The sequence below is a fragment of the Chiloscyllium punctatum genome, chromosome 30, assembly GCF_047496795.1.
Source record: "Chiloscyllium punctatum isolate Juve2018m chromosome 30, sChiPun1.3, whole genome shotgun sequence".
Classification (NCBI taxonomy): Eukaryota; Metazoa; Chordata; class Chondrichthyes; order Orectolobiformes; family Hemiscylliidae; genus Chiloscyllium; species Chiloscyllium punctatum.
Genome location: NC_092768.1, coordinates 47,591,569 through 47,618,827, shown reverse-complemented (window position 1 = coordinate 47,618,827; position 27,259 = coordinate 47,591,569). Strand labels below are relative to the sequence as shown.

At 43.3% G+C, this 27,259-nt stretch overlaps 1 protein-coding gene across 5 annotated transcripts in view; it reads left to right on the top strand.

The window, feature by feature from the left end:
- LOC140455630 (uncharacterized) overlaps positions 1–27,037 on the top strand; it is a 29,804-nt gene extending 2,767 nt beyond the window's left edge. Inside the window, exons 3-5 of one of the 5 annotated variants that reach the window (XM_072550579.1) lie at positions 14,124–14,962; positions 19,641–19,644; positions 24,874–27,037. In XM_072550579.1, the coding sequence (XP_072406680.1) occupies positions 14,124–14,962; positions 19,641–19,644; positions 24,874–26,049 (2,019 nt within the window). In that variant the 3' untranslated portion in view covers positions 26,050–27,037. Of the gene's footprint in view, positions 1–15; positions 144–14,123; positions 14,963–19,487; positions 19,706–20,726; positions 20,844–23,400; positions 23,496–24,312 lie in introns of those variants that run through there. The other 4 variants (XM_072550577.1, XM_072550576.1, XM_072550574.1 and 1 more) reach the window with 4 other exon arrangements.
- The last annotated feature ends 222 nt before the right edge of the window (positions 27,038–27,259 follow it).

Here is a 27,259-nt window from a genome sequence, read left to right as displayed (position 1 = left end):
TTCTCATGCAAGATGTGTGACAAATACGTTTCAGGGTCATCAATCCTCCACCTATTGTAGAAGCAGAACTATCTGGTGCAGAGTTTGGAACAAAGCTTTCACCTACTCCTCCAATCTACTGAAGCATCAACAAATTCACAATGGTGAGAAACCATTCATGTATGAGGAGCGTGTCAAGGCTTCCATACAGTTTGTGTATCCCCAGGTTTATTAACGCACACTTGTGAGAAGCTTCGGGGTGAGGGTTCTGTGTGAATACCTGACATAGTTGTCAGATCTGCCGGAACATCACTTGACTCAAACAGGAGACAAACCCTTCCAGTGTGATGTTAGTAGGATTGTTTCACCTCCTCCTGTCTCACCAGACACCAAAATCTCCACATGGACATGGAACCAGATCAACTGCTTCCGTTACACTGAGAGCTGTCTGTGTTGTTTCCCCTCCAGTGCTCACAAAGGGGGAGCTGTCATTCCAAAGCACTGTCTGTCTCAAACCTCTCTCAAATTCAATTCAGTCATTTCAAAAAGGTCAATTTAACCTTTGGCCTGATCACTAAATATCACCAAAAGTAGTATGTACAGAAGCTCCTGTAGAAATGCAGCATTAGGGTCAGGGACAAGTCTCTCACTGACTCTCACTCTGACCAAGAAGACAATCAGATACTCAGTGGTTAGAAAGGCTTTAGCACTGGGGGAGAAACCATTCCTGGGTAGTAATGGAGGTACTTCAATTAGCTTTATGGTCCATGGGGTGAAGGGGAGGGGGTGGGAATCAGCCAGGAATCCTGTTCCTCATCAGTGAGCCCAGCTGAGAAGTCATGGAGGGTAGGAAGTGTCAGTCTTCATTGTCTCACAATATTCACTGTGTGGCTGTCCACATGCTGAACAGCCACTCACACAGAGCACTAGGGGCCAGTCAGTGTCCACAGTCTGTCCTCTAGGAGGAATTAGAGGGAATGTGAGAGGAAAACACTCTTATATTTATATAGCACCTTAATGTAGTAAAACATCCCAAGGAGTTTAATTGAGATGTAACCAGACAAAAACTAACACAGAGATAGAGGAGGAATAGGAGGAAATGTCAGTGTCTCTCTGAAAGGATTTTGTCAGCCATGGAAAGTAGCTGGAAGATGTGTGTCAGAATTTTCCCTCCTGTAGACACGAGGGAAGTAGTTCAGTAGTTTTGAAGATAAGACCATAAGGAACAGGAACAGGCTGTTTGGCTTCTTGAATCTACTGTGCCATTAATAGAATCATAACTAATCTGACATTCCTGACATCCACTTTCCTGATTCTCCCCGTAACCTTTGACACACCCACTGATCAAGAATCGATCTCAGCCTTAAATATATACAAGGACCATGCTCCCACAGTCTCTGTTGTAAAGTGTTCTAAAGATTTAATACCCTCTGAGAGAAGGACATCCTGATCTGTTTTAAATTGGTACTTCTGAGACGACGCTTTCTCCCATAAGGGGAAATATCCTCTCAGCATTTACCCTGTCAAGTCCCTTAGGAATTCTATAGGTTTCAACGAGATCACCTCTCACTCTTCTAAACTCCAATGAGTAGAGATCCAACCTGTTTCGCCTTTGCTTATAAAACAATCCCTCCATACCAGGGATCATCCCACTAAACTTCTCTGAACTGCCTCCAAGGAACTAATATCTTTCCTTATAAAGATACCAAAACTGCTCACAGCACTCAAGATATGGTCTCACTAGCACCTTGGACAATTAGAGTAGGACTTCCCTATTCTTATACTCCAAGCCCCTTGAAGTAAGGACCGACAATCCATTCACCTTTCTGATTACTTGCTACAGCTGTGTGCTAGATTTCTATGTTTCATGTACAAGTACCTGCAAGTCTCTTGCAACTTTATGCAGTTTTCCTCCATTTAAGTATTACTGTTTTTTTGTTCTCCCTTCAAATAATTTCAAATTTTCCCACATTATACCACATTTGCCAACTTTTTGCCTGCTTTGCCAACCTGTCAGTATTGCTCTGAAAACTGATTGTACCCCACTCACAACCTGTCTTCCTCCTATTTTTGTGTCATCTGCAAATTTGGCTTGTATGCATTTGTTTCCTTTCTGCAAATAATTAAAAATATTGTAAACGGTTGTACAGTTGGAATCCCAGCACTGAGCCTTGTGCAATGCTATAGTCACGGCTCACCAACCTGAAAAAGAACCCCTTATCCCACTCACTCTTTCCTGCCCATTAGCCAATTCTGTATCCATGCCATACCTTCATAACTGTATTAAGGCTTATGACTTGACCTTTTGTGATGTACCTTGTTGAATGCCTTCTGGGAGTCTAAATACAACACCCTTACTGGTTCCCCTCTATCTGCTCTGGTTGAGATTTCCTTCCAAAAAAGTAAAAATTAGTCAAATATAATTTCCCTTTCATGAAGCCATGCTGATTTTGCTTGATCAGATTGCGATTTTCCAAATGTGCTGCTTATACTTGCTTAATAATTAATTCCAACGTTGTTCCAACAATAGACATTAGGCTCATTACCCTATGATGATCCACTTTATTCCTCCCTCCTTTTTGAATAGGGGTACCACATTGGCAGTTTGCCAGTCCTGTGGTACTTTGACAGAATTCAAGGATTTTTGGAAAATTACAGCTAATGCATCCACGTTCTCTGTAGCTACTACTTTTAGGATCCCAGGATTAAAGTCATTAGGGGCAGGGGACTTACCTGCTTTTAACTCTATTGGTTTGTCTAATTCTCCTCTCTAGTGATGATGATGGTACTTAATTCCTCTCCTCTTGTGTATTAATGGGATGTTTGAAGTATCTTCCACTGTAAAGACTGATGCAAAATATCTGTTTAACTCATTTGTTATTTCCTTGTTCCCCAGATCCAACTATCTCCCAGATTCATTTTGAAAGAGGCCCATGCTCACTTTAACCTCTCTCTTTCTTTTTGTAGTTACAATCGTCCCTTTCTGGGTTGAAGGTAGGGGAATTCCTTTTTCTTCCCCAATCCATAGGATGAATGCATGCAGTCTTGATGTGAGCAAAACTCCCCCACTTTGAAGCTTTCAGCTGGATTACCATTGGGACCAGAGGTTTTGTTATTTCTCATCTGTTTGATTGCTTGTTGCAGCTCTTTCATTGATGGTGACTCAGCAACAAATTTTACCACAGGGCCCTAGGAGATATACTGGAGGGTATCAGCTAATCCTATGGATTCATTGAGTTGTTCACAATGTTCTTTTCAGTATTAACAGATAATATTGTCATCCTTGAGAAGATAAGCACTGTGTTGTGAAAGAATGGGATTTTTGTCCATTGGATCTCGGTCTTGATGTGGTTCTGTTGACTTCAAAACTTTTCAGATATTATGATCACCAACGTATTTTTCAATTCTCAAGTATTCTCTTCCAACCTGTGTTTGGGCATCCACTGTTGTTAAATTGCTGCCTTTTACAGTTGTAACTTTTAGTTGTTCTGCCCTGCAATAAAGGCTGATCATTTTTGTTATTAGAGGTCACATATTTTAGAGCCATGTTCATCAAGCCAGTTGTGAGTTATCCCACATCACAAGATGTTGTGTAACTTAAAAGGGTTCAGAAAAGATTTACAAGGATGTTGCCAGGGTTGGAGAGCTTGAGCTATAGGGAGAGGCTGAACAGGCTGGGGCTGTTTTCCCGGAGTGTTGGAGGCTGAGGGGTGACCTTTTAGAGGTTTATAAAATCATGAGGTGCATGGATAGGGTAAATAGACAAGGTCTTTTCCCTGGGGTCGGGGAGTCCAGAACTAGAGGGCATAGGTTTAGGGTGAGAGGGGAAAGATATAAAAGAGACCTAAGGGGCAACCTTTTCATGCAGAAGATGGTACGTGTATGGAATGAGCTGCCAGAGGAAGTGGTGGAGGCTTGTACAATTGCAACATTTAAAAGGTATCTGGATGGGTATATAAATAGGAAGGGTTTGGAGGGATATGGGCCAGGTGCTGGCAAGTGGGACTAGATTGGGTTGGGATGTCTGGTCGGCATGGACAAGTTGGACCAAAGGATCTGTTTCCGTGCTGTACATCTCTATGACTAGGTTGACACCTGGTCTCTCTCTCTCTGTCTCTCTCTCTCTCCATCCCTCCCTCCCTCCCTCCAATGTCTCAAGGATTTCCACTTCGGAAGCAGGACAGCATCAAACATCTCGTGCACCTTGGTCACCAAAAGCTGATGCTTATTAACTCCCTCTAAGTCACATCCCATCACATGATCAATGACTTTCTGATTGGCCTAGGCTAGCCGGGGTTTATCGCTAATTCATAGATTCATATAGTGAATGGTTTACAGGATGTAGGATCAAGCTCGAATTGGCTTCTAAGGGTGATGGACATACCACTCTCTCCTGACTGGTTCCTTCAGTTGTCAGTTATCAATGGGTCATCCTCTTCATTAGTTTCATTTTACTAACAAATATTTTTTACTTCTTTATAAAAAGGAAAAAGGAAGCATAAGCAGTCAGGACTCAATAATTGATACCTTGATCTCATGTCTTATTGCTTGCTTTGTTCCCATTAAATCAGACACTTCTTGCAACCAGTTTGTTTTTTTTCCTGTTTTGATTCTGGTATGTTGAATGCTTGGAAATAGTTTACATTCTTTATATTACCTTGATATCAGAAGATCGAAAGTTTTCTAATTTCTACAAATCCTTAAACAGGATAGGTTAATATAAGGATTATACAATTACAAACCTGAATGCATTGTCACAACGTTTATTCCAATATAAAGATTATATTTAGTCATGTGTTATACTTTTTTTAATGGACTTATGGATCTTGATGCCTTGATAAGAGCTGTCGTATTCAGCTTTGGAAGTCTGAATCTTAAACTAAACAGAGATCACTCATCCTTACAGTTGTAAGTCTAAAACATTACAATGTGGTCTTTATTCTGTTGTCTTTGTCACATGAAGATAAGTTTTACCTCCCTAATCCACGTGTTTGTGTTTTGGTAAAGTGAGCCAGCTGTTGGGAGTGGGTATGGGGTAAAATTGGACCCTGCTTTAGTTGGGGATGTGAATTATAGACAGATCCTCTTCAGGTGACGGGGGTTTCACGAATACCATGGAGAATGTTTGTATTCTCTTGTCTGGGAGGACAGCTATCCTGTGTATGGAGATGGAGTCAGCATGACATGTTGAACCATTCAGTGATTCCTGTGTACAGTATGTATGTCAATGTCACCATAGGCTGGGATACTTTCTTCATCAGCTTTCTTACAGAGTCATAGAGATGTACAGCATGGAAACAGACCTTTCAGTCCAACTTGTCCATGCCAACCAGATATGCAAACCCAATCTAGTCCCACCTGCCAGCACCTGGCCTATATCCCTCCAAACCCTTCCTATTCATATACCCATCCAAATGCATTTTAAATGTTGCAATTGTACCAGCCTCCACCACTTCCTCTGGCAGCTCATTTCATACATGTACCTCCCTCTACGTGAAAAAGTTGCCCCTTAGGTCTCTTTTATATCTTTCCCCTCTCACCCTAAACCTATGCCCCCTAGTTCTGGACTCCAGGGAAAAGACTTTGTCTATTTATCCTATCCATGCCCCTCATAATTTTGTAAACTTCTATAAGGTCACCCCTCAGCCTCCGACGCTCCAGGGAAAACAGTCCCAGCCTGTTCAGCCTCTCCCTATAGCTCAAATCCTCCAACCCTGGCAACATCCTTGTAAATCTTTTCTGAACCCTTTCAGGTTTCACAACATCTTTCCGATAGGAAGGAGACCAGAACAATGTTTCCCAAAGAGAGAAAGAGAGAGAGTTGTGTTTATAGATCAAATTTCACCTGCTTGCAGTGTGCAAAAAAACTTTAAACCTAGTGATGTACTTTTCTCAGTGTAGCCATGGTTATAATACATGGCAGCCAGTATGCACAGGAAGCTACCACAAATAACAATTTGATAATGATCAGGTAATCTGTTTTTGTGACATTGCATGTGGGAACCATATTATATTGGGGTGGCACAGTGGCCCAGTGGTCCGCACTTTTGCCTCACAGCACCAGGGACCCGGGTTCGATTCCAGCCACAGGGGGAACTGTCTGTGTGGAGTTTGTACATTTTCCCCATGTCTGCTCCGGTTTCCTCCCACAATCCAAAGATGTGCAAGTTAGGTGAATTGGCCATGCTAAATTGTCCATAGTGTTCAGGGATGTGGAGGTTAGGTGCATTAGTCAGGGGGAATGTAGGATAATAGGGTAGGGGAATGGGTCTGGGTGGGTTACTCTTCAGAAGGATGGTGTGGACTTGTTGGGCCAAAGGGCCTGTTTCCACACTGTAGGGATTCTCGGACATCAAGGATAATGCCCCTGCTGTTGTATGAAGCAGTGTTATGAGATCTTTAGAGCAGAAAGGGTTGTAGTTTCAACTCATTTGAAATTTGCTATCTCTGACAGCGCAGCACTCCTTCAACATTATGTAAGAACTTGGAGCTGATCGTCAATTTTACTAAGCTTTTCCAATTCCGAATCTTTCCACTTCTCACTGAGCTGTCCTACCACATTGAATGAAATCTTGGAGACAATCAGGAAGACTGAACAGAGTAAAATTTATGAATGAACAATAGTAAATATACTTAACAAACGACGGTGTAGACAGCATGGATGAACCCTCAAAGGCCACACATCCTCCAGCTGACAGCACAACTGAAGCCTTCATCCTGAATTGAACTGTGTCTCAGAAGAATTCTTCTTTCCCATTCATGGAACGTGGGCATCACGTGCTGGGCCAGCATTCATTGTCAATCCCTAATTTCCCGGGATGAGGTGGAGGTGAACTGTCATCATATTACATTATTATCTCAATAGTATTGCTGGAAGTTTTACTTTTGCTAGGTTTTAAAACAATACACCTTCTATCTTTATAACACTGGAGTAGGGAGGAGAGTAAATTGCTATGTAGAATAAAATAGTACATTCCATTTAATACATCACTCAGCAGTGGCAGAGCTCAATGGAGTATGACGGAATAGCTGCTTCTCTGAGGTGCTGAGGATAATTCATCACATTCACATGGTATTGAGACTATCAGAGCTTCCTGAACAGAAAACAGTTCCTCGCCTTCATGTCATGTGTAATAATACTAAATGTGGACTCACTCACATTGGATCATATCATATGCTTTTATTATCAGTAGACAATGGTCTAGTGATATTATTGTGAGTATTATTCTAGAGACTCAGTCAATGTTCTGAGGTCTAGGTTCAAATTGTGCTATTGCAGATGGTGGAATTTGAATTTAAAAAGTATCTGGAATTAAGAATCTAATAATGACCACGACAGCACTGCAGACTGTGGGGGAATCCCATCGAGATAATTCATATCCCTCAGGGAAGGAAATCTGCTATCCTTACCAGGTCTGACTCTCAAAAATGGCCTCGCAAGCCACTAAGTTGTATCAGTTGCTACAAAGTCTAAACAAAGAAATGAAACCAGACAGACTAATAGGCATCGATGGAGACACTAGAAATAACAAACCCTAACCTGTCTCCCCTGCAGTGTCCTCCTTTCTAACATCTGGGGGTTAGTGCTAAAATTGGGAGAGCTGTCTCATAGACATATCCAGCTTCAGCCTGACATAATAGACAATATCTCAGACACCATCATCATAATTCTTGGATATGTCCTATCCCACTGACAGGACAGACCCAGCAGAAGTGGCATCACATTTTTATACACTCAGGAAGGAGTTGCCCTGGGAGTCCTCAAAATTGACTCTGGACCCAATGATGTTTCTCTTACCAACAGATCAAACACGTGAAAGAAATCTTGCTGCTGATTACCATAACAGTCCTCTCTCAGCTGATGAATGTGTGCTTCTCCATGTTGAACAATGATTGGAGGAAGGACTGAGGGTGACAGGGACACAAAATGTACTGTGGGTGGGGGAATTTCAATGTCTACCACCAAGAGTGGCGCAGCAGCACTACTGATCGAGCTGTTCAGATCTGGAAAGATATTGCTGCTAGACTGGATCTCTGGCAGGTGGTGAGGGAACCAAGCATAGGGAAAAAATATACTTACACTGGGGATACCCTACATTGTGTTGTGTTAACCCTGCCTTATCACCATGTGAAATGGGAGAGACTTTGAACAGATCTAGTAATTCAAGACTGAGCAGCCATGAGGTCAATCAACAGCAGAATCATACTCCAATACAACCTGCCACTCTACCATTACCATTAGGCCAGGGGCTCGACCCTGGTTCAACAGAGACTGCAGGAAGATATGCCAGGAGCAGCACCAGGCATACCTAAATATGAGGTGTCAATTTGCTGAAGCTACCAAATAGAACTATAGCCTGCCAATCAACACTCGCACAGAGTGAAGCAATCCCACCATCAAGGGATTAGATTGAAGTTCTACAGTCTTGCCACAGCCAGTGTTGAATTGTAGTGGGACAATTAAACAGCTGACTGAAGGAGGAGGCTCCAAAAATATCCCCATCCTCAATGATCGAACAGGCCATCACATCAGTGCAAAAACTGAAGCATTTTCAATACTCCCCTCAGCCAGAAGTGCCATGTGGATGATCTATCTCACCTTCCTCATGGCTGCTCAGCATAAGAGAAGCCAGTCTTTAGCCAATGTGATTCATTCCACCATATCAAGAAATGGTTGGAAGCACTGAATACTGTAAAGGCTACAGACTGACGACTTTCCAGCAAAAGTACTGAAGACTTGAGCAGCACGGTGGCTCAGTGGTTAGCACTGCTGCCTCAAGGTGCCAGTGAACTGGGTTTGATTCCTGTTTTGGGTGACTGTGGAGTTTGCACATTCTCCTTGTGTCTGTGTGAGTTTCCTCTGGGTGCTCTGAATTCTTTTCACAATCCAAACGTGCAGGTTAGGTGAATCGGCCATGCTAAATTGCCCATAGTATTCAGGGATGTGTACGTTAAGTGCATTAGTCAAGGGAAATGTAGAGTAATTGGGAGTGGGTCGGGGTGGGTTCCTCTTTGGAGGGTCATTATGTACTTGTTGGGTCTAATGGCCTGTTTTCACACTGTAGACATTCTATTATTAAACAATGAAGAGCTTGCAACCCCTAGCTAAGCTTTTTCAGTACAGTTACAACCCTGGCATGTACTCAACAATGTGGAAAATCTCCCAGGTACGTCTTGTACAAAATATCAAAACAAATCCAATCCAGCTAATTACCTCTCCATGAGTCTTCTCTCAACCATCAGTAAAGTGATGGAAGGGGTCATCAAGCAGCAACTGCTCAGCAACAACCTGTTCAGTGACTCCCTATTTGGGTTCCGTCAGGGCCACTCAGTGCCTGACCTCATTGCAACTTTGGTTCAAATAAGGACAAAAATAATTTCCATTGGTGAGATCAGAGTGACAGCCCTTGACATCAAGGCCACATTTGACCAAGTGTGCCATCAAGGATCTTTAGCAGAGCTGGCATTAATGGATAGCAGGGGGAAAACTCCACACTGATTGGTGTCATTAACTGTCACCCAGGAGGATGTTTATTGTTGTTAGAGGTCAGTCATCTCAGCTTCAGAACACCTGCAGGAGATTGTCAGGGTAGTGTCCTTGGTTCAACTATCTTCTATCTGATAATCTGCCTCCACCATCAGGTCAAACAGTGGATGTTAGCACAATTTTTAACACCATTCATGACTTCTCATAATACTAAAGCAGTCCATGTTCAAGTGCAACAGAACAGGCTTGGGTCGACAAATGGCAATTAAAACTTGAGTCATACAAATGCCAGGCAATGACCATCTCTGACAAGAGATAATCTAACCACTGCTGCTTGACATTCAATGGCATTACTAGCACTGAATCTCCCACTGTCAACATCCTGGAGGTTGCCATTGACCAGAAACTCAACTGGATTCATCATATAAATACAGTGGCTACTACAACAGGTCAGAAGCTAGGAATACTGTGACAAGTAACTCACCTGGCTTCCCTATGCATGTCCACAGGGGTGTGATAGAATATTCTCCACTTGCCTGAATGAGTGGTGCACTGACAACACTCAAGAAGCAAGACAATTATCCAGGCCAAAGTAGCCCACTTGATTGGCACCACATTCACAAATACTGATTCTGTCCTACTGATGCTCAGCAACAAGCAGTGTGTACTAACTATAAATGCACTGCAGAAATTTGCTACAGATTCTTAGACAGCACCTTCCAAACCCACAACCACTTGCATCTAGAAGGACAAGGGCAGCACATAGATGGGAACACCACCACCTACAGGTTCCTCTCCACAGAACTCACCGTCTTGACTTGGAAATTTATCACCGTTCTTTCACTGTCACTGGGTCAAAATCCTGGAATTCCCTTCATGACAGCATTGGGAATATATTTACAGTATGTGGACTGCAGCGGTTCAAGAGGGCAGCTCACCACCATCTTCTTGAGAACAACTGGGGACAGGCAACTGGGCCAAGTAGTGATGCCCACACCCCACATGAGTGAGTTAAAAAAAACACTTGGACATCACACCCATATTCAGGGAAGGTGGATGAGTGAACTGGTCAGCTGATTAGGAAAGAAGTCTGTCCCTTGCATGGCTGCTGCCACCATTTCATGTACCACACATTAAGGAGTAGATGTTGTTTATTGAGGCCTGTGTCTCTCTGAGGCAGCTCACAGATAGAAGCAAGTGTGATGTTGGGAGAATTATTGTTGGTACCAGTTGCACTGGGGGATGGGTCACAGCACAGAAAGAATGGCCACTGTCATCCTAGTGAACTGCATACTGAACAATATCACTCTCAAACAGGGTTTAAACTGGGACAATCAAGGAGAAATGATTTGGTCAGGACACCCCAGAAGAGGAAACAGATGAGAAGAACATTGAACATAGAAAATTGGACTTACAGGCAGCTGAATATTCACAGTAGGAGACCGCTGGACATGACAGAAATATTACATATCAACGCATGGGAGAGACTGCTACAACGCGCCTCAACTCACTGTACCTGTCACAGTGACTCTCACTCAGCACCTGATTAATCTGTAATCTCCGTGTCCCTCTCTGTGCTGTGGGTCTTCTTTTTCTCATCTGTTGTCAAACATCTCCAAGGCTACACATCCCACACTGATGCTGAAAGCCTTCAAGGATAAAGAATGCTATTCCCACATAGAAATTTCTTTCAATTGTTTACTGGGGAGCTGAGACAGCAGCTGCAATAAGTGAGGTTTTATTCAGATGGGACAATGACAAGTTTAAATCCCCACCTGATCTGCTGCTCAAAGTCACCTCTATTTGTGACGATACCATGGCTGGGTTTTTTTGTTTGAAGAGAGGTTTTAAGTCAGGGATGACGAGCTGTCGATTGAAAACCTGTAAACACAACAGCTTGTGAGGCCTTGAGTGTTTTTGAAGTTGGAACAATAGAAGCAGCCTGAATGGTAAGGCAAGCTCCCACAGGGCCAAGATTTTTTAGTTTTAGTTTTCAGTAGCAGTTACTGGGTCTTGAAGTCGGGTTAGGAAGCTGCAGTACATCTCTTTCTGCTACGCTCTCTGAGTTTTCACTTGATGTTCCTCCTCCTGGACTGGAGAATTGCCTTTGTGACAAACTGTTTTCTGAACTTGTATTTATCCAAGTGTGTGTTTATGGTTGTTACTATATCCAAACCGTTAATCAGGAGTAGTTCATAATCTAATATAGAGTTATGTTGTTCGAATTTCTTCTTTCTTTTGTTTCATAATGATAGTGTATGAATAAAGTGTGTTTTGCTTCTAATCTAAAACTTTGTCCAAACGAGTTGCATATGGAATGCAACGGCTGGCTCTTGCCTTTAAAATAAGAAAATGTTAGGGTTTAGGCTACCTTCTTAATATATTTTGAGCGTGTTTTGGTCTAGTCCATAACGCCTTTCCCCGGTCAGTTTCCCAGTTTCATGTTGCTCCAGAAATATTTGGATTGACTGTGAGAGACGTCAATCAGAGAGTCCACCCACTCTGCCCATTGTCTCCTCTTCCTCTTCCAGAGCTGGTTCACTTCCTATAGGGACTGAAAACCAAGTGAGGAGATGGTGAGTGAAGGAGCAGCTTTTATACAAATTGTATCCCATAATATCCACACCAATCTTCAGGCAGTCTGACTATCCTGTGGGTAATCAGGGGTGGAAATGTCCCTTATGCTGTGTGAGAAGATCCAGCTGAGAGAGCGGTTTACTCGGTGCTTTGTGCTGAACTGTTTGACTGGAGCTGTGTGTTGGATATTGAGTGTGTTTATTGGAAGCATTTCCCTCTGATTTCCAGGCTGAGATTTATTGATGGTTCATTCCTGAATATGGGAGGGTGAGGTTTAATTATCTGGAGGTGCAAAGTGCCTGAGGATTCTTACAGATTTTGTTGAGTGTGTGTGCATTGGGAGCTGGTGATTATCCTATGGACTGGGAATGGTCAGTTCTGTCTGTGACTTTCCTATCTTTTCAAATCCTTCCAAGATATAAGACTGTAACCTCCTCAGAGAAGAAAACAATGACTTTTGCAACCACCAGACCCAAAAGAGTGTTACAGCCAACAAAGTACACTTGTAGTGAGCTGACTGTTTCAATGCAGGAAATATGACAGCCAATACGCGTACAACAAGCTGCCATATTCAGCAATTTGATAATGACCAGAACATTTTCTTTACTGGTGATGACTGAGAGATTAGTGTTGGCCAGGACACCAGGGGTAACATCCTGTTCTCCTGTAAAACAGTGCATTTGGGATCTTTTACATCCACCGCAGAGAGAGCAGAAGGGCCTGTTTTAAAATCTCTTCTGAAAGGCAGCTCCTCTGACTTGAGGTTCTGCCTCATTCCCTTTATGCTGGATTATTTGGTGTCTATGTTTGATCCTGTGAAGGGTTCTCCATTACCGCCCTTGTTTCTCACTGTCATTCACACTGTTGTCAAGAACAGGGTGCACAGGAAAGGGACAAGATTCACTCACAGGAGGCACCAGTAACACTCTGCCTCAGCCCATTTACTGCCACAAGCCTCATCCACACCTCTGCAGGCTTTAGACTGAATTATTCCAATGTTTTCCTGTGCTCTCATATCTTACTCGATAAACCTGAGCATTTCCACAACTGCTGCTGTGGTCCTAACTGACATCAAGATCCATGAATCAATCACCCCTGTGCTCACTGAACTACATTGGTTTCTGGTTAAATCTAAGGAACACCTTAGTTTTAAAAGTTTCTTCCTTGTTTTCAAATTCCTCCATGACTTTGCCCCTCTCTATCTCCATAATCTCTAAAACAGTTCAGCTGCCAAACTTAGGGATACATTTGTTGAAGAATCCTTTAAGATATTCTTTAAAGATTTTACCTTAAGTCCTTGACCTTTCCCAAAAGCCTGAGTTTGGATTTGACAATTTTGCCCACTGTAGCTGATGGCTGAATTTGGGATGGACAGTCTGAGTGAATGCAGTGCATCTAATTTCCAAGATAAATCAACTGCACTAAAGCAATATTTCCTTCAGTTCCCAGTGAGTTTTCTTCAAGTCATTTTGTAAAACGAGGGAAGAAATTTAAACTCTCCATTGAATTAAAATTTCTCCAGAGTCCTTTTTTACATTAAACACATGGTCCAAGGGTAAAACTGGTCATCAGCAGCTTTCATCAAGCTCATAGTGAATTGAAAATACATTTTACCCTCTCCCCGACTGTCTTTTCCGTTGCACTCATGGTATCTGGGAAGATGGGTCTGAGTGGAGGAAAGAAGGGAGCCACATTGTCTGCTCCTGGTCCAGTGTCTCTGTTGGAAATAGAGGGTGTGTGACAGTCAAGTGAGGAAGAAGAAAGGACTTGTATCTTATCCCACCCACTCAGCGAATGGCAGACTGGCACTCACTGTGGAACAATCTCTAACTGAGGAGTCAGCCCCTTCAGCAAAGGAGGAGAGGGAGTTGGAGGAAATCATGTTTCCTTTTCCTGTTTTACAGAAGGATTGCATTGTACTACACCAGAGAAGGTGCACAGCACAGATAGATCCAAACTATCATCCAAGGAACAACTGCACAGCGACATGAACGAGAAACCAGTTGAGTATGAGGAACATGACCAGGTTTGCACACAGGCATCAACAGTCATGAATCACCAACATATTCAAGGAGATGAGAAACTATTCAGGTGTGAGTTGTGTGAAAAGGCATTCTCGAAATCGTGGAACCTCCACAGGCACCGACGCACACACACCGGAGAGAAACCCTTCACATGTGAGGTCTGTGACCAATCCTTTGCACAGTTATCAACCCTTCGCACACACCAGCGCATTCACACAGGGGAGAGACCATTCAATTGCAACGTGTGTAATAAATCATTCTCACATTCATCCACTCTCCGTGAACACCAACGCATTCACACTGGAGAGAAACCATTCAAATGTGATGTGTGCAACAAATCATTCTTGGACTCATCATCACTCCGTGTACACCAACGTGTTCACACTGGAGAGAAACCATTCACATGTGAGGTGTGTGATAAATCATTTGCACAGTTATCGACACTACGTGCACACCAACGTATTCACACTGGGGAGAAACCAGTCAAGTGTGAGGTGTGTGATAAATCCTTTTCACAGTTAGGGAGTCTCCTGGTCCATCAGAAGATCCACACAGGGGAGAAACCCTTTAAGTGTGAGGTTTGTGGTAAAGCTTTTGTGAGATCTTCAAGCCTCCTGATACACCAGATGATTCACACTGGAGAGAAACCCTTCCAATGTGGGGCTTGTGAAATGTCTTTCATCCAATCCTCTGATCTCCTGAGGCACCAGAGGATTCACACAGGAGAGAAACCCTTCAAATGTGACCTCTGTGACCGAGCCTTCAGACAGTTATCGACCCTTGTGGATCACCGGCGTATTCACACGGGGGAGAAACAGTTCCCATGTGAGGTGTGTGACAAATCTTTCTCGAGGTCCTCGTACCTCCTGCGACATCAGAGGATTCACACAGGGGAGTGATCTTTCAGCTGAGGAGTTTATGAAAATTCTTTCACTAAACCTCCAATTTGCTAAAACATCAACGGCGTCACATTGATGAGAAATGAAGGAGTGTTTTTTATCTGTGTTAGTTCCGCCATGAAGACTCCACACAATTGTTGAATCTCTCGCAGCAGTGCTTTTCAAAGCTTTTACGATTGTAACCCATTTTGAGAGTTGAAAATTGCCGCAACCCGTCAGTGAGTGGTCTGGGGAATGGGGGATTGGCAGGCTGAAAGAGGACCTGGGAGAGATTGGGAAGGAGAGCTGGCCATGGCTACCTCAGAGAGTGCAATCCCAAAATTCCAACTCATGACCTTTACCCCTGGGGAAGACCCCTTGTGTCAGAGTCTCTGTTGTCACATGGACACAAACCCTACCAGTGTGATGTGTTGGGATTGTTTTGCCCCCTCTCACGATATACTGATGAATCCACATGACCTTGTAGCTGGGTCACCTGCTTCCATTGCACTGAGAGCTGTCTGTGTTGTCTGTCCTCCAGTGATCACACAGGGCAGTTGTCATTCCAAAATACTGTCTCTTTCAGGAGTATCTGCTCTGTCCAAACTTTCCATGATATTTAAAACATCTATCAAATCTCCTCTTAACCTTCTCCAAGGAAAACAGCTCCAATTTCTCAATCCATCTGTGTCTTCATTCCTGCAACTAAATTCCCTTCAATTTTTTCTGCACCTTCCCTAATATCCTCACATCCCTTCCTAAAGTGTGGTGCCCAAACTGGTTGGAGTACTCCAGTAGGGGCTGAACCATTATTTTACACAGTTCGAACATACAATTCTTTGTTTTTGTACTCAAAGTCCATGTTGATAAAGTCCAGGATACCATATGCTTTATTAACCACTCTCTCAACCAGCTTCAATGATTTGTGCCCAGGTAAACCCAGATCCTTCTGCCCCTCCTTAAGAATTGTGCTTTTATTTTATATGAGCTCCTTCAACCAAAATAAATCACTTCATACTTCACTGCATTAAATTTTATCTGACACTTGTCCATCAGTGGCAACAGCTACACTCCTCACAATTCACATCATCTCCCAAGTTTTGTACCATCTGTAAGTATTGAAATCGTGGTGTATATACCAAGACCTAGCTCATTAATTTATATTAGGAAGAGCAGGGTTCCTAACTGACCCCTGGGAGATGCAGCAATAAACCATCTTTCCATCCAGGAAACATCCATTAACCACTCCTCCGTTTTCCATCACTTGGCCTGTTTATATTTACTTCTCTTATTTTATTCTCTGACCTCTAACTTTGCTGACAAATCGTTTGTCTTGCACTTTATCAAACTCAAGGAAGCGAGTTCAGTACAATTTACTGTGAACATATTTGTGCTGGTTTCCTTTCATTAATCTGAATTTGTCCAAGTGATTTCATTTTGTCCTGAACTGTCACTTTTAGAAGCTTCCAAATCACCAATGTTAAACCCATTGACCTGACTGACAGTTGAGTTTATCACCAAGTGCGTTGTTTGAAGAAGGTGTAATTTGTACAAAGCTGACACCACTCCTGACTGGCCAGTATCACCACAATTTCTACTCTCTATATCTTGATTGTACCTGAACTAATTCCTCTTTAAAACCATCCATTGTTCAGTTACCATTTCTTCTGACATTCTTTTATTAAAATCTATATGGTCAGGTCTGTAATTATCTCTTTGCAGTCGGTTCTCCCCCAGTTAATTATTTGTATTATGAATTGTTTCTTTGTCCTTCTACATAGCTCCACCTAAACCTTCAGATACAATTATCTGAGCCCTGAACATAACCCAAATACCACTTAGTGTTGTTCACTGACATCCTTGACCCTGACACCATAGATGTAACATACCATCGTGGATTCACGTCTCCTGTCACAGAAACATTTGTTTGTTCCCAGAATTATCAAGCCTCCTGTCTTGATTGCTCTTCCAGTCTTCTGTGGACCTCCCTGTACAGCTGAGGCAGCTGTGGTGCCATGGACACACCAGGTCACCCATTACTGTGATCAGGATTCAGAGCTCAATACTGGTTAGAGAGTGAGATACATCCAGGGGTCTTACACTACCTGCCTTCCTGACACTTCCTAAACCCACCGATGAACAGCCCGGATCCAATTCTAATGCGGTGAACATTGTGCTTGCAAGTCTTGGGAGTTGGTAAGGTGTCGAATTGGAGCCTGCTTTCGTTGGGGATAAGAATGATAGACAAACCCTCTTCAGGTGACGGGTGTTTGACTAATACTATGGGGAATGTCTGCACTCACCTGTCTGGGAGGATAGCTATCCTGAGTAGGGGGGAGGGAGTATGGGAGGCAGAGTGGCTCAGTGGTTAGCACTGCTGCCTCACAGCACCAGGGACCGGGTTCAATTCCCACCTCGGGTGACTGTCTGTGTGGAATTTGCACATTCTCCCTGTGTCGGCGTGGGTTTCCTCCGGGTGCTCCGGTTTCCTCCCACAGTCCAAAGATGTGCAGGTCAGGTGAATTGGCCATGCTAAATTGCCCATAGTGTTAGATGCATTAGTTAGGGGGAATGGGTCTGGGTGGGTTATCCTTTGGAGGGTTGGTGTAGACTTGTTGGGCTGCAGGTCCTGTTTCCATACTGTAGGAAATCTGATCTAAACAAGTTCTGACAGACCTGAGTTCACTCAGTCCATCGTACCTCAGTGTAATAACTGACATGTTCACCTTATGCTGTTCCAAGTTTCATTTCATCTTCTGGGAGAGATCTTGAGTCATTTTCAAATGCATTGTTATTTTGGTTGATTTGTACTTTGATTTACAGTAGATGTTGTCTTGTTGTTTGTTGCTTTATCAATCTTCTCTATAGATGTATATCTTACAATAAATTCACGTTTAGCTTCAGCCAAGTGACCACATTTCTTAGTCTGATGTGTTCCTATTCACTGAAATACGTACAATCCTACAGTAAGTCTGGTTTGTGCAATATGTTGGTCAATGTCACTATGAGCTTTATACATCCAGGGGTTTATAATTTACATTTCTCATGAAGCATCCATAATCATAAGAAAGGAAATCTTGTATTAACGTATCAACTTTCATAACTTTAGTGCATCATCAAAAAGCACATTCGAGCCAATGAGGTGAAGGGTTGTAAGGAACTGATTTTATAAATTGTATGTTCCCAAGAGCAGTGACATGTATGACTCTGAGAGTCTCGGTGCTCAAGTTTCTGCAGGGAGACAAAAACCCACAAAGTTCTACCTCAGGGATGAGAGTGCTAACTCAGCCACAACTGACAACAACCTCTAATACTCTGTTCGATGAGATCAGTTTTGAAACTGTTAAGTCCAAAGGAAGCTTTTCTCTCTGTAAACTGTCAGCCTGAAAGTTTGATTTGATTTAAAGTGGGAACTTGTTAGAGCTTCAGGTCAGTGTTAGACCATAAGACAGAGGAGCAGAAATTAGGCCATTCAGCCCATCGAGTCTGCTCTGCCATTCAATCATGGCTGATAAGTTTCTCGACCCCATTCTCCCTCCTCTCCCTGTAACCCTTGAACCTCTTGATACTCAAGAACCGATCTATCTCAGTCTTAAATATACTCAATGACCTGGTCTCCACAGCCTTCTGTGACAATGATTTCCATAGGTTCACCACTCTCTGGCTGGAGAAGATTCTCCTTATCTCCATTCTAAAAGGTCTTCCATTTACTCTAAGGCTGAGCCCTCAGGTCCTGGTCTCTCTTCCCAACATCTACTCTGTTCAGGCCATTCAGTATTCTGTATGTTTCAATTAGATCTCCCATCATCCTTCTAAACTCCATCGGGTATAGACCCAGAATACTCAAACGTTCCTCATATGTTAAGGTTTACATCCCTGGGACCATTCTCATGAGCCTCCTCTGAATACTCTCCAGGGCCAGTACATCCTTCCTGAGGTATGGGGCCCAGAACTATGCACAGTACTCGAAATGTGTCTGACTAGAGCCTTATAGAGATTCTGAAGCACATCCCTGCTTTTATATTCAAGTCCTCTCAAAGTAAATGCCATCATTGCATTTGTCTGCCCCACTCTTGACTCAACCTGCAGGGTTACTTTGAGAGAATCCTGGACTAGAACTCCCAAGTCTCTTTGCACTTCAGACTTCTGACATTTCTCCCCATTTAGAAAATAGTTCCTGCCTGTATTCTTCCTACCAAAGTGCATGACCTTACACTTTCCCATGTTGTACTCCATCTGACACTTCTTTGCCCACTCTCCTAACCTGTCAAAATTTTTCTGCAACCTCCTCAATGCTACCTGTCCCTCTATCTATCTTTGTATCACCTGCAAACTTAGTCAGAATGCTCTCATCTCAGTTCCTCCCTTTAGATCGTTAATGTATAAAGCGAAAAGTTATGGTCCCAACACTGAGCCTTGCCAAACACCACTCGTCACTGGCTGCCATCCTGAGAAGGACTCTTTTAACCCAATTTTTGCTTTCTGCCAGACAGCCAGGCTTCTATCCACGCTGGCAACTGGCCCTTATCTCAAGTGCACTACCTTGTCAAAGGCTTCTTGACATTGGCCCTCCTTGATCTAACCTGCTCGTTACTTCCTCAAAGAATTCTACAAAGTGTTGTCTTTATGTCTAGGTTTTTAAAGTTATGAAAACTGGTAAAGTCCTTAAAGTCAGGAGAATGGAAACTGATGGAGAAAAGTGGTTAGACTGCAGGATTGAGCAACAACCTACGACTTTGATACTGGCAGAGGATCCTCAGGTCAACCAAAATAAAACAAACATCCTAAATCCCATCGGCTCAAGAACAGCCACACTCCAGAACAACCATCTCCCCTCTGACAATCCTGGTTTTTCTCAATGAGACTGAGCTGCAATGCACTCTCCAACTGTAAGATGTGCTGTGTCTGGAAGACTTCCCTTATTTTCCCTTGGCCTGCTCTGAAATGCACCATCTGATGACATTGAGATCAGGGGTACAGGCAAGTCAGGGTGATTGACGCAGGTGAGTCTTGATCCTGATGCGGGTATGAGTCAGCCATGTAAGCCAAAACTGTTCCTGAATCTCTCTCTTCAGATGTTGTTCCTCTCTCCTTTGAATCTGCTACTTTCATCCCTTTCCTAAAACAGCAAACCTTGAACCATCAAGTCTTGCGAGCAATGGTCCTAACCCACTGTTCCTCATCAAAGGTCTTCAATGTAAAGTCACCTATAAATTGTGAAAGGGGATATTTGTTGGGTGAGAGGTGAGGGGCGAAGTGAAATATCATGCAAAGAGTGTGTCATCAGGCAAGGTCAAGAAGATCGCAGAAATGTCTGCTGCAGAGTGAAAGAACAGTCAGTCCTCCAGTCAAAGTCCCTCAGCTAAGTTAACTCTCCAAATACAGGTATGCCCAGAACACAGAGTCACTCCAGGTGCCAAAATCTCCTTTGGTCTCAAATGTCACTCCTTCCTGTGCCCATCTATACTGTGCATGTCATGATCCCACCACTGCGCATCATCACTGCCTTGGACCCTGGGGGTTTTCCTCTTTTGAACTGCTGTAAAACACACACATTGGACATCCCACACTGATGTTGTCGGTTTGAAAGTCTATTCCCACACTAGAAATCTCTGTGAAATATTTACCAGGAGAACTGAGACACCAGCTGCAATAAGTGAGGTTTTATTCAGATGGGACAATGACAAGTTTAAATCCCCACCTGATCTGCTGCTCAAAGTCACCTCCATTTCCCCGGTCAGTTTCCCAAGTTTCAGGAAACTCCTGTTGCCCCTGAAATATTTGGATTGACTGTGAGAGACGTCAATCAGAGAGCCCACCCACTCTGCCCATTGTCTCCTCTTCCTCTTCCAGAGCTGGTTCACTTCCTATAGGGACTGAAAACCAAGTGAGGAGATGGTGAGTGAAGGAGCAGCTTTTATACAAATTGTATCCCATAATATCCACACCAATCTTCAGGCAGTCTGACTATCCTGTGGGTAATCAGGGGTGGAAATGTCCCTTATGCTGTGTGAGAAGATCCAGCTGAGAGAGCTGTTTACTAGGTGCTTTGTGCTGAACTGTTTGACTGGAGCTGTGTGTTGGATATTGAGTGTGTTTATTGGAAGCATTTCCCTCTGATTTCCAGGCTGAGTTTTGATGATGGCTCATTCCTGAATATGAGAAGGTGAAGTGTCATTATCTGGGAGGTGCAGAGTGTTTGAGTATTCTTAAAGATTTCCTATTGTTGAGTTCTGTGTGTTGGGAGCTGTTTATTATCCTGTGAACTGCAGATGGTTAGTTCTGTCTGTCTATTGGGATCTGGATGTTGCCTGTCTATTTAATTCCATTCGTGAGCTCCCACTATCCTATCATTGGAACCTCCTGTCCCAGATACCAGATATCAGTACTGTCTGTACCGTGTTCTCCCCAGCCTAGGTAAGCTGCACCACCATCTCCTGGGCTTTGGCGAAGAATGGTTTTCAATCTTCTTACGGAGGCAGAATCTCACCTTAAGTAAATCTTGCATTGTGCAATTTGGCACTAACAGTAAGCTGAACAGGATAGATTTTTGAATGATCTAATAACTAAAAACTATGTATCTAGAAGGCACTGGGGGCCAACCACAATCTGTACATCATATATCCTGACTCTGCCATTACCATCAAACCAGGGATCACCCCTGATTCAATGGACAGTGCAGCAAGGTGTGTCAGGAGCAGCATCAGGCATTCCTAAAAATGAAGTGTCAACCTGGTGAATCTACAAAAGAGGACTTCTTGTGTGCCAGACAGCAGAAGCAGCAAGTGATAGGGTTAAGCCATACCATAGCCAAAGGATCAGTTCTAAGCTCTGCAGTCTTGTCACATCCAGTGGTGAATAGGGGTAAACCATAAATAACTAGCAGGAGAAGACTCCACAAATATCCACATGCCGAATGACAGGGGATCAGTGCTAAAAAGGCCAAGATGCATTTGTTACCATCTTCAGCCATAAGTACTGTAAGGATCTTGGTCCCGTCCAGAGGTTCCCAGCATTACATTGTCTAGTCTTAAACCAATTTGATTCACTCCACATGTTGTCAAGACGTGGCTGAAGGGTTTGGATACTGCAATGGCTGTAGACACTTCAATACCACCCCCCCATCCCACCCCTACCAAAGTGCATGAGAATACATGAGCAGGAACATGCTATTCAGCTCCTCGAACATGCTCCACCATTCAATCAGATAATGTCTGATCTGATAAAAAGTATACGTTACTGCTAATGCCCCATAGCCTCTGATTCCATTGGTAGTAAAAAAAAGTTTATAAAACTCTGCATTAAAAATATGCAATGACTCTGCCTCACAGCAAAGGGAATTCACAGACAAAGAACCCTTTGAGAGAAAACATTTCTATTGTGAAAGGCAGACTTCTTTCTAAATCATGACACAAAGTCTCTGCCACAACCCTTTCAGCATTCATCCTGTTAAGTTCTCTCAGGAGACACACATCTTACATGTACTGAAAGTCTGTGCTGAGTGCCAGCTGCAACCCTTTCCAAACTGTTCCAGTACACCTACAACGGTGCTATCTACCCAAGAATGTGCAAAATTACCCAGTAGAGGTTTACAAAATTATGAAGGGCATGGATAAAATAAATAGACAAAGTCTTTTCCCTGGGGTGGGAGAGTCCAGAACTAGAGGCACAAGTTTAGGGTGAGAGAGGAAAGATATAAAAGGGACCTATGGGGCAACTTTTTCACACAGAGGATGTATGGAATGAGCTGCCAGAGGAAGTGGTGGAGGCTGGTACAATTGCAACATTTAAAAGGCACTTGGATGAGTATATGAATAGGAAGGGTTTGGAGGGATACGAGCCGGGTGCTGGCAGGTGAGACGAGATTGGCATGGATGGGATATCTGGTCGGCATGGACGGGTTGGACCGAAGGGTCTGTTTCCATGCTGTATATCTCTATGACACCATGACTCTATAAAGCCTGTCTACACAAATCAACCATGCAAATTATTGCCTCATCAATCTACTCCCTGTCATCATCAAAGTGACAATAGGTGCCATTGACATTGCTATTAGCAGAATTTAGAAAACAGTAACGTAAACACTGATGCTCACTTAGACTTCCTGCATTACTTGGCTTCTGACCTCATTACACTTGGTTCAAAAGTGGACAAAAGTGCTGAACTCAAGAGCTAACATGAGAGTGATGGCCCAAATACCAAGGCAGCATTTGACCAAGTCTGACATCAAGGAGCCTTGACAAAACTGGAGTCAATGGGAATAAGAATGGAATAACACTCCATTGCTTGGAGTCATTCGTAGCTCACTGATAGGTGACTGTGGTTGATGAGGTCAGTCATCTGAGCCCCAGGACTTAATTCCAAAGTTCCTTGGGGTAGTGTCCAACCATCTTTTGCAGCTTCATTTATGATCAGAAGTGGGAATGTTTGCTGATGATTCCACAATGTTGAGCATCATTTGCAACTCCCCAGATACGAAGGCCGACTGCATTGATGTGCAGAAAGACCTGAATAACATTCAGGCTTGACACAACAAGTGGCAAGTAACAGGTAAGTAACATTCATGACACACAAGCCAGGCAATGACCATCTCCACAGGAGAGAATTTGACCTTGAAATTTAATGGCATTGCCATAGTTAAATCCCCACAATCCTAAGGGCTACCATTGACCAGCCAGATAAATACTGTGACCACAAGAGCAGGTCAGAGACAAGGAATCCTACAACAAGTAACTCACCTCCCAGCTCCCCAAAGCCTGTCCGCTATTTGCAAGGTACAAATAAGGAGTGTGATGGAATACTTCCCACTTGCCTGGCTAAGGGCATCGCCAGCAACACCCAAGATGCCTGACACCAACCAGCATAAAGCAACCCCATGATAGAAATCCCAGCTACCACCTTAAACATTGATTCACTTCAGCAGGAGATGCACAGTGGCAGCAGCATATAGCATCCACAAGATGCATAACAGTATCTCATTTGTGAGGACCTACCAAACCCATTATCTCTATCACCTCTAGAAGGACAAGGAAGCAGATGCATGAAAACACCATCAATTGTAATTTCCCCTACCATGCTGACATGGAACTATGTTGCCATGCCTTCATTGTAGCTGAGTCGATGTTCTTGACCTCCCTTCCTAACAGCACTTTGTGTGTCCTTACAGTACAATGAATGCACAAAATCAAAAAGGTGGCTGAGTCCACCTACCTCAGTGCAGTTTCAGATGGGCAATAAATACTGTCCCAAGTCAGTCATGCACAAATCCTGTGGACATATAAATTAAAAATAAATCAGGAGTCAGCCCTTTTAAGCAAAGGAGAAGAATGAATTGGAGGAAATCATGTTTCCTTTTCCTGTTTTACAGAATGATTGCATTGTACTGCACCAGAGAATACAGAGAAGATAGACACCACAGATAGATCCTGCCTATCACCCAAGGAACAACTGCACAGCTCTGGGAAGACATTCCGTCCCTTCACAGTATTGGTCAACACTGAGAAGATTGGGCAGTAAAACCGTCATCTGAAAATCGGTCAGGTCAGGGGAGCTTTGACATATCATCAGATCTGAAACTGGTCAGTGGTGTGGGACCTTCCATAGAACCAACCTTTCTGAAGGTTCGGCTATGGGTGATCAGTCAGGGTGAGGCTGGGAGGAAGAGGAAGTGGCTACAAGTGTGGTGAGAGCTTCAGTCAATCATTGAGCCTCAGTCATTCATTTGAGCCTCAAGAACTACTGACTCATTCCAACACGTGAGAGAGTGTTAAAGTATGAGGTTTACCTACCACAGGATCATCTATTATAAGACTGTTAACACAAGAGTAGCTACATGGAAGAGAAACCATTTAATTTTGAGGTCTGCAATCCAGCCTTTACACAGACGTTAACACTAGTGAATCACCGGTGGAACTACATTGGCAAAAAGCCATTTAAGTGTGAGCTTTGCAATAAGTGCTTTGCCCAGTCATCAGGGCTGAGTTATCACCGGCATGTTCATACTGGAGAGAAACCATTCACATGTGAAATGTGTAATAAGTCATTTCCATCATCGTCGACTCTCCGCCGACACCAACGCATTCACACAGGGGAGAAACCTTTCTCATGTGGGATGTGTAACAAATCATTCTCAAGATCATCACACTTAAGCACACACCAGCGCATTCACACAGGAGAGAAACCATTCATTTGTGAGGTGTGTGACAAATCGTTCTCTCAGTTAGGGATCCTGCAGACACACCAACGCATTCACACAGGGAGGAAACCATTCACCTGTAAGGAGTGTGACAAATCATTCTCAGTGTCATCACACCTCCGTGTACACCAACGTATTCACACAGGGGAGAAACCGTTCACATGTAAGGAGTGTGACAAATCATTTTCACAATTATCGCACCTCAGCATGCATCAACGGACTCACACGGGGGAGAAACCATTCAAGTGTGAGGTATGTGACAAATTGTTCTCGCTGTCGTCATCTCTCCGTACACACCAACGCATTCACACCAAGGAGAAGCCATTCAAATGTGAGATGTGTGCAAAATCCTTCTCAGAAGCAGGGAACCTCCGCATGCACAAACGTATCCACACAGGGGAGAAACCTTTCAAATGTGAGGTGTGTGACAAAGCATTCTCACAGTCATCGAGACTCCTGCGGCATCAGAGGATCCATACAGGGGAAAAACCATTTGTATGCGAGGAATGTGACAAATCATTCTCCGACTTAGCAGGTCTTCGCGTACACCGACGCATTCACACCAGTGAGAAACCATTCACATGTGAGGTATGTAAGAAATCATTCTCGCAGTCATCGCACCTCCGTAAACATGAACGCATTCACACTGGAGAGAAACCTTCCAAGTGTGAGGTGTGTGACAAATCATTCTCGGACTTAGCGGCCCTCCACGTACACAGACGCATTCACACAGGCGAGAAACCATTCACATGCGAGGTGTGTGACAAATCATTCTCTCAGTCATCGAGCCTCAATGTACACCAACGCATTCACACAGGGGAGAAACCATTCAAGTGTGACATGTGTGACAAATCATTCCGGGTTTCATCAAAACTTCTGCGCCATCTAAGGATCCACACAGGAGATTAACCATGCACTCTCTTGTGGTTTATGATAAAGGAATTGTGACATGTTTAAGCCCCCCCAGTCATCACTGGATTCACCCCGATTAGAAGTTGTTCCTGGCACCTCAATGCATTCACACTGGAAAGAAACACTATCCATATATGTTCAATACTGATACCTTCATACAGTTGTGAGAAGTCTCAGAACATCAACAAATTGAAAACATGTGAACCTGTACACAGTCTCACTGTGGAGGATGTTCAGTGGGACTGGGACACAGAACAAGAAGCAGCTTTCACTCCCATCAAACAACTAGTGATGACATCACCAGTGCTGCGGGATTATGATGTAACAATAGAGTCACCCTGCATTGTGATGTCAGTGAAACAGGACTTGGAGTAACCCCCAGGCAGTGAGGACAACCCGTTGTGTTTGTATCCAGAGTGTTTACACAAACTGAACAACACTGTGTACAGATTGAGAAAGAGAAACTAAACATTGTCTTTACTTGCAAGCCTTTCAACCAGTCCCTGTTTGGAGAGAAAGAGTGATGGTCAAGTCTGACGTCAAGTTTCTTAAACTCCTTCTGTCTGCTCCAAAGCATTTGCAAGTGATGTTACTTCATTTGCAGAGATCTGACTACGGACTATGTAGCTGAACACCTTCAAGATTATATATGCAATTCAAGGCATACCCAAACTCTGACTGTGAAATGTGAGATATATCTGGACAATATCTGTAAAATAACTTGCAAATGATATTGCAGAATGTTTTTCCTTTTGTTATGAGAAGAAGGGATATTTTGATAAATTCCTTTATGCACTGTACCTAGTCATTTTATGTGATTTCTGATGTCATATGCAATTAAGATTTGAGGGCAGTGCACCAAATGTTAACAATATGAATTTCCTGAAACTTGGGAAGTGGACCGATGAAATAGGAGCATTTATTTACAGCATGATTAAAAACTTGAAAGACAAACATTGAATTGAATTAAACGTATTGTCATGTGTACCGAGGCACAGTGTAACGCTTTGTCTTGCAAGCAATACAGACAGATCACAGAGTTACGTAGCATAGATAGTAAATAATAGGTAAACAGTGCCAAAACCAAAAACAGAGCTACAGGCAAAGGCTAGGAGTTTGTGAGTCCATTCAGTATTCTAACAACAGTAGGGTAGAAACTGTTTCGAAACTGGCTGGTGCATGTGTTCAGGCTTCAGTACCTTCTCCC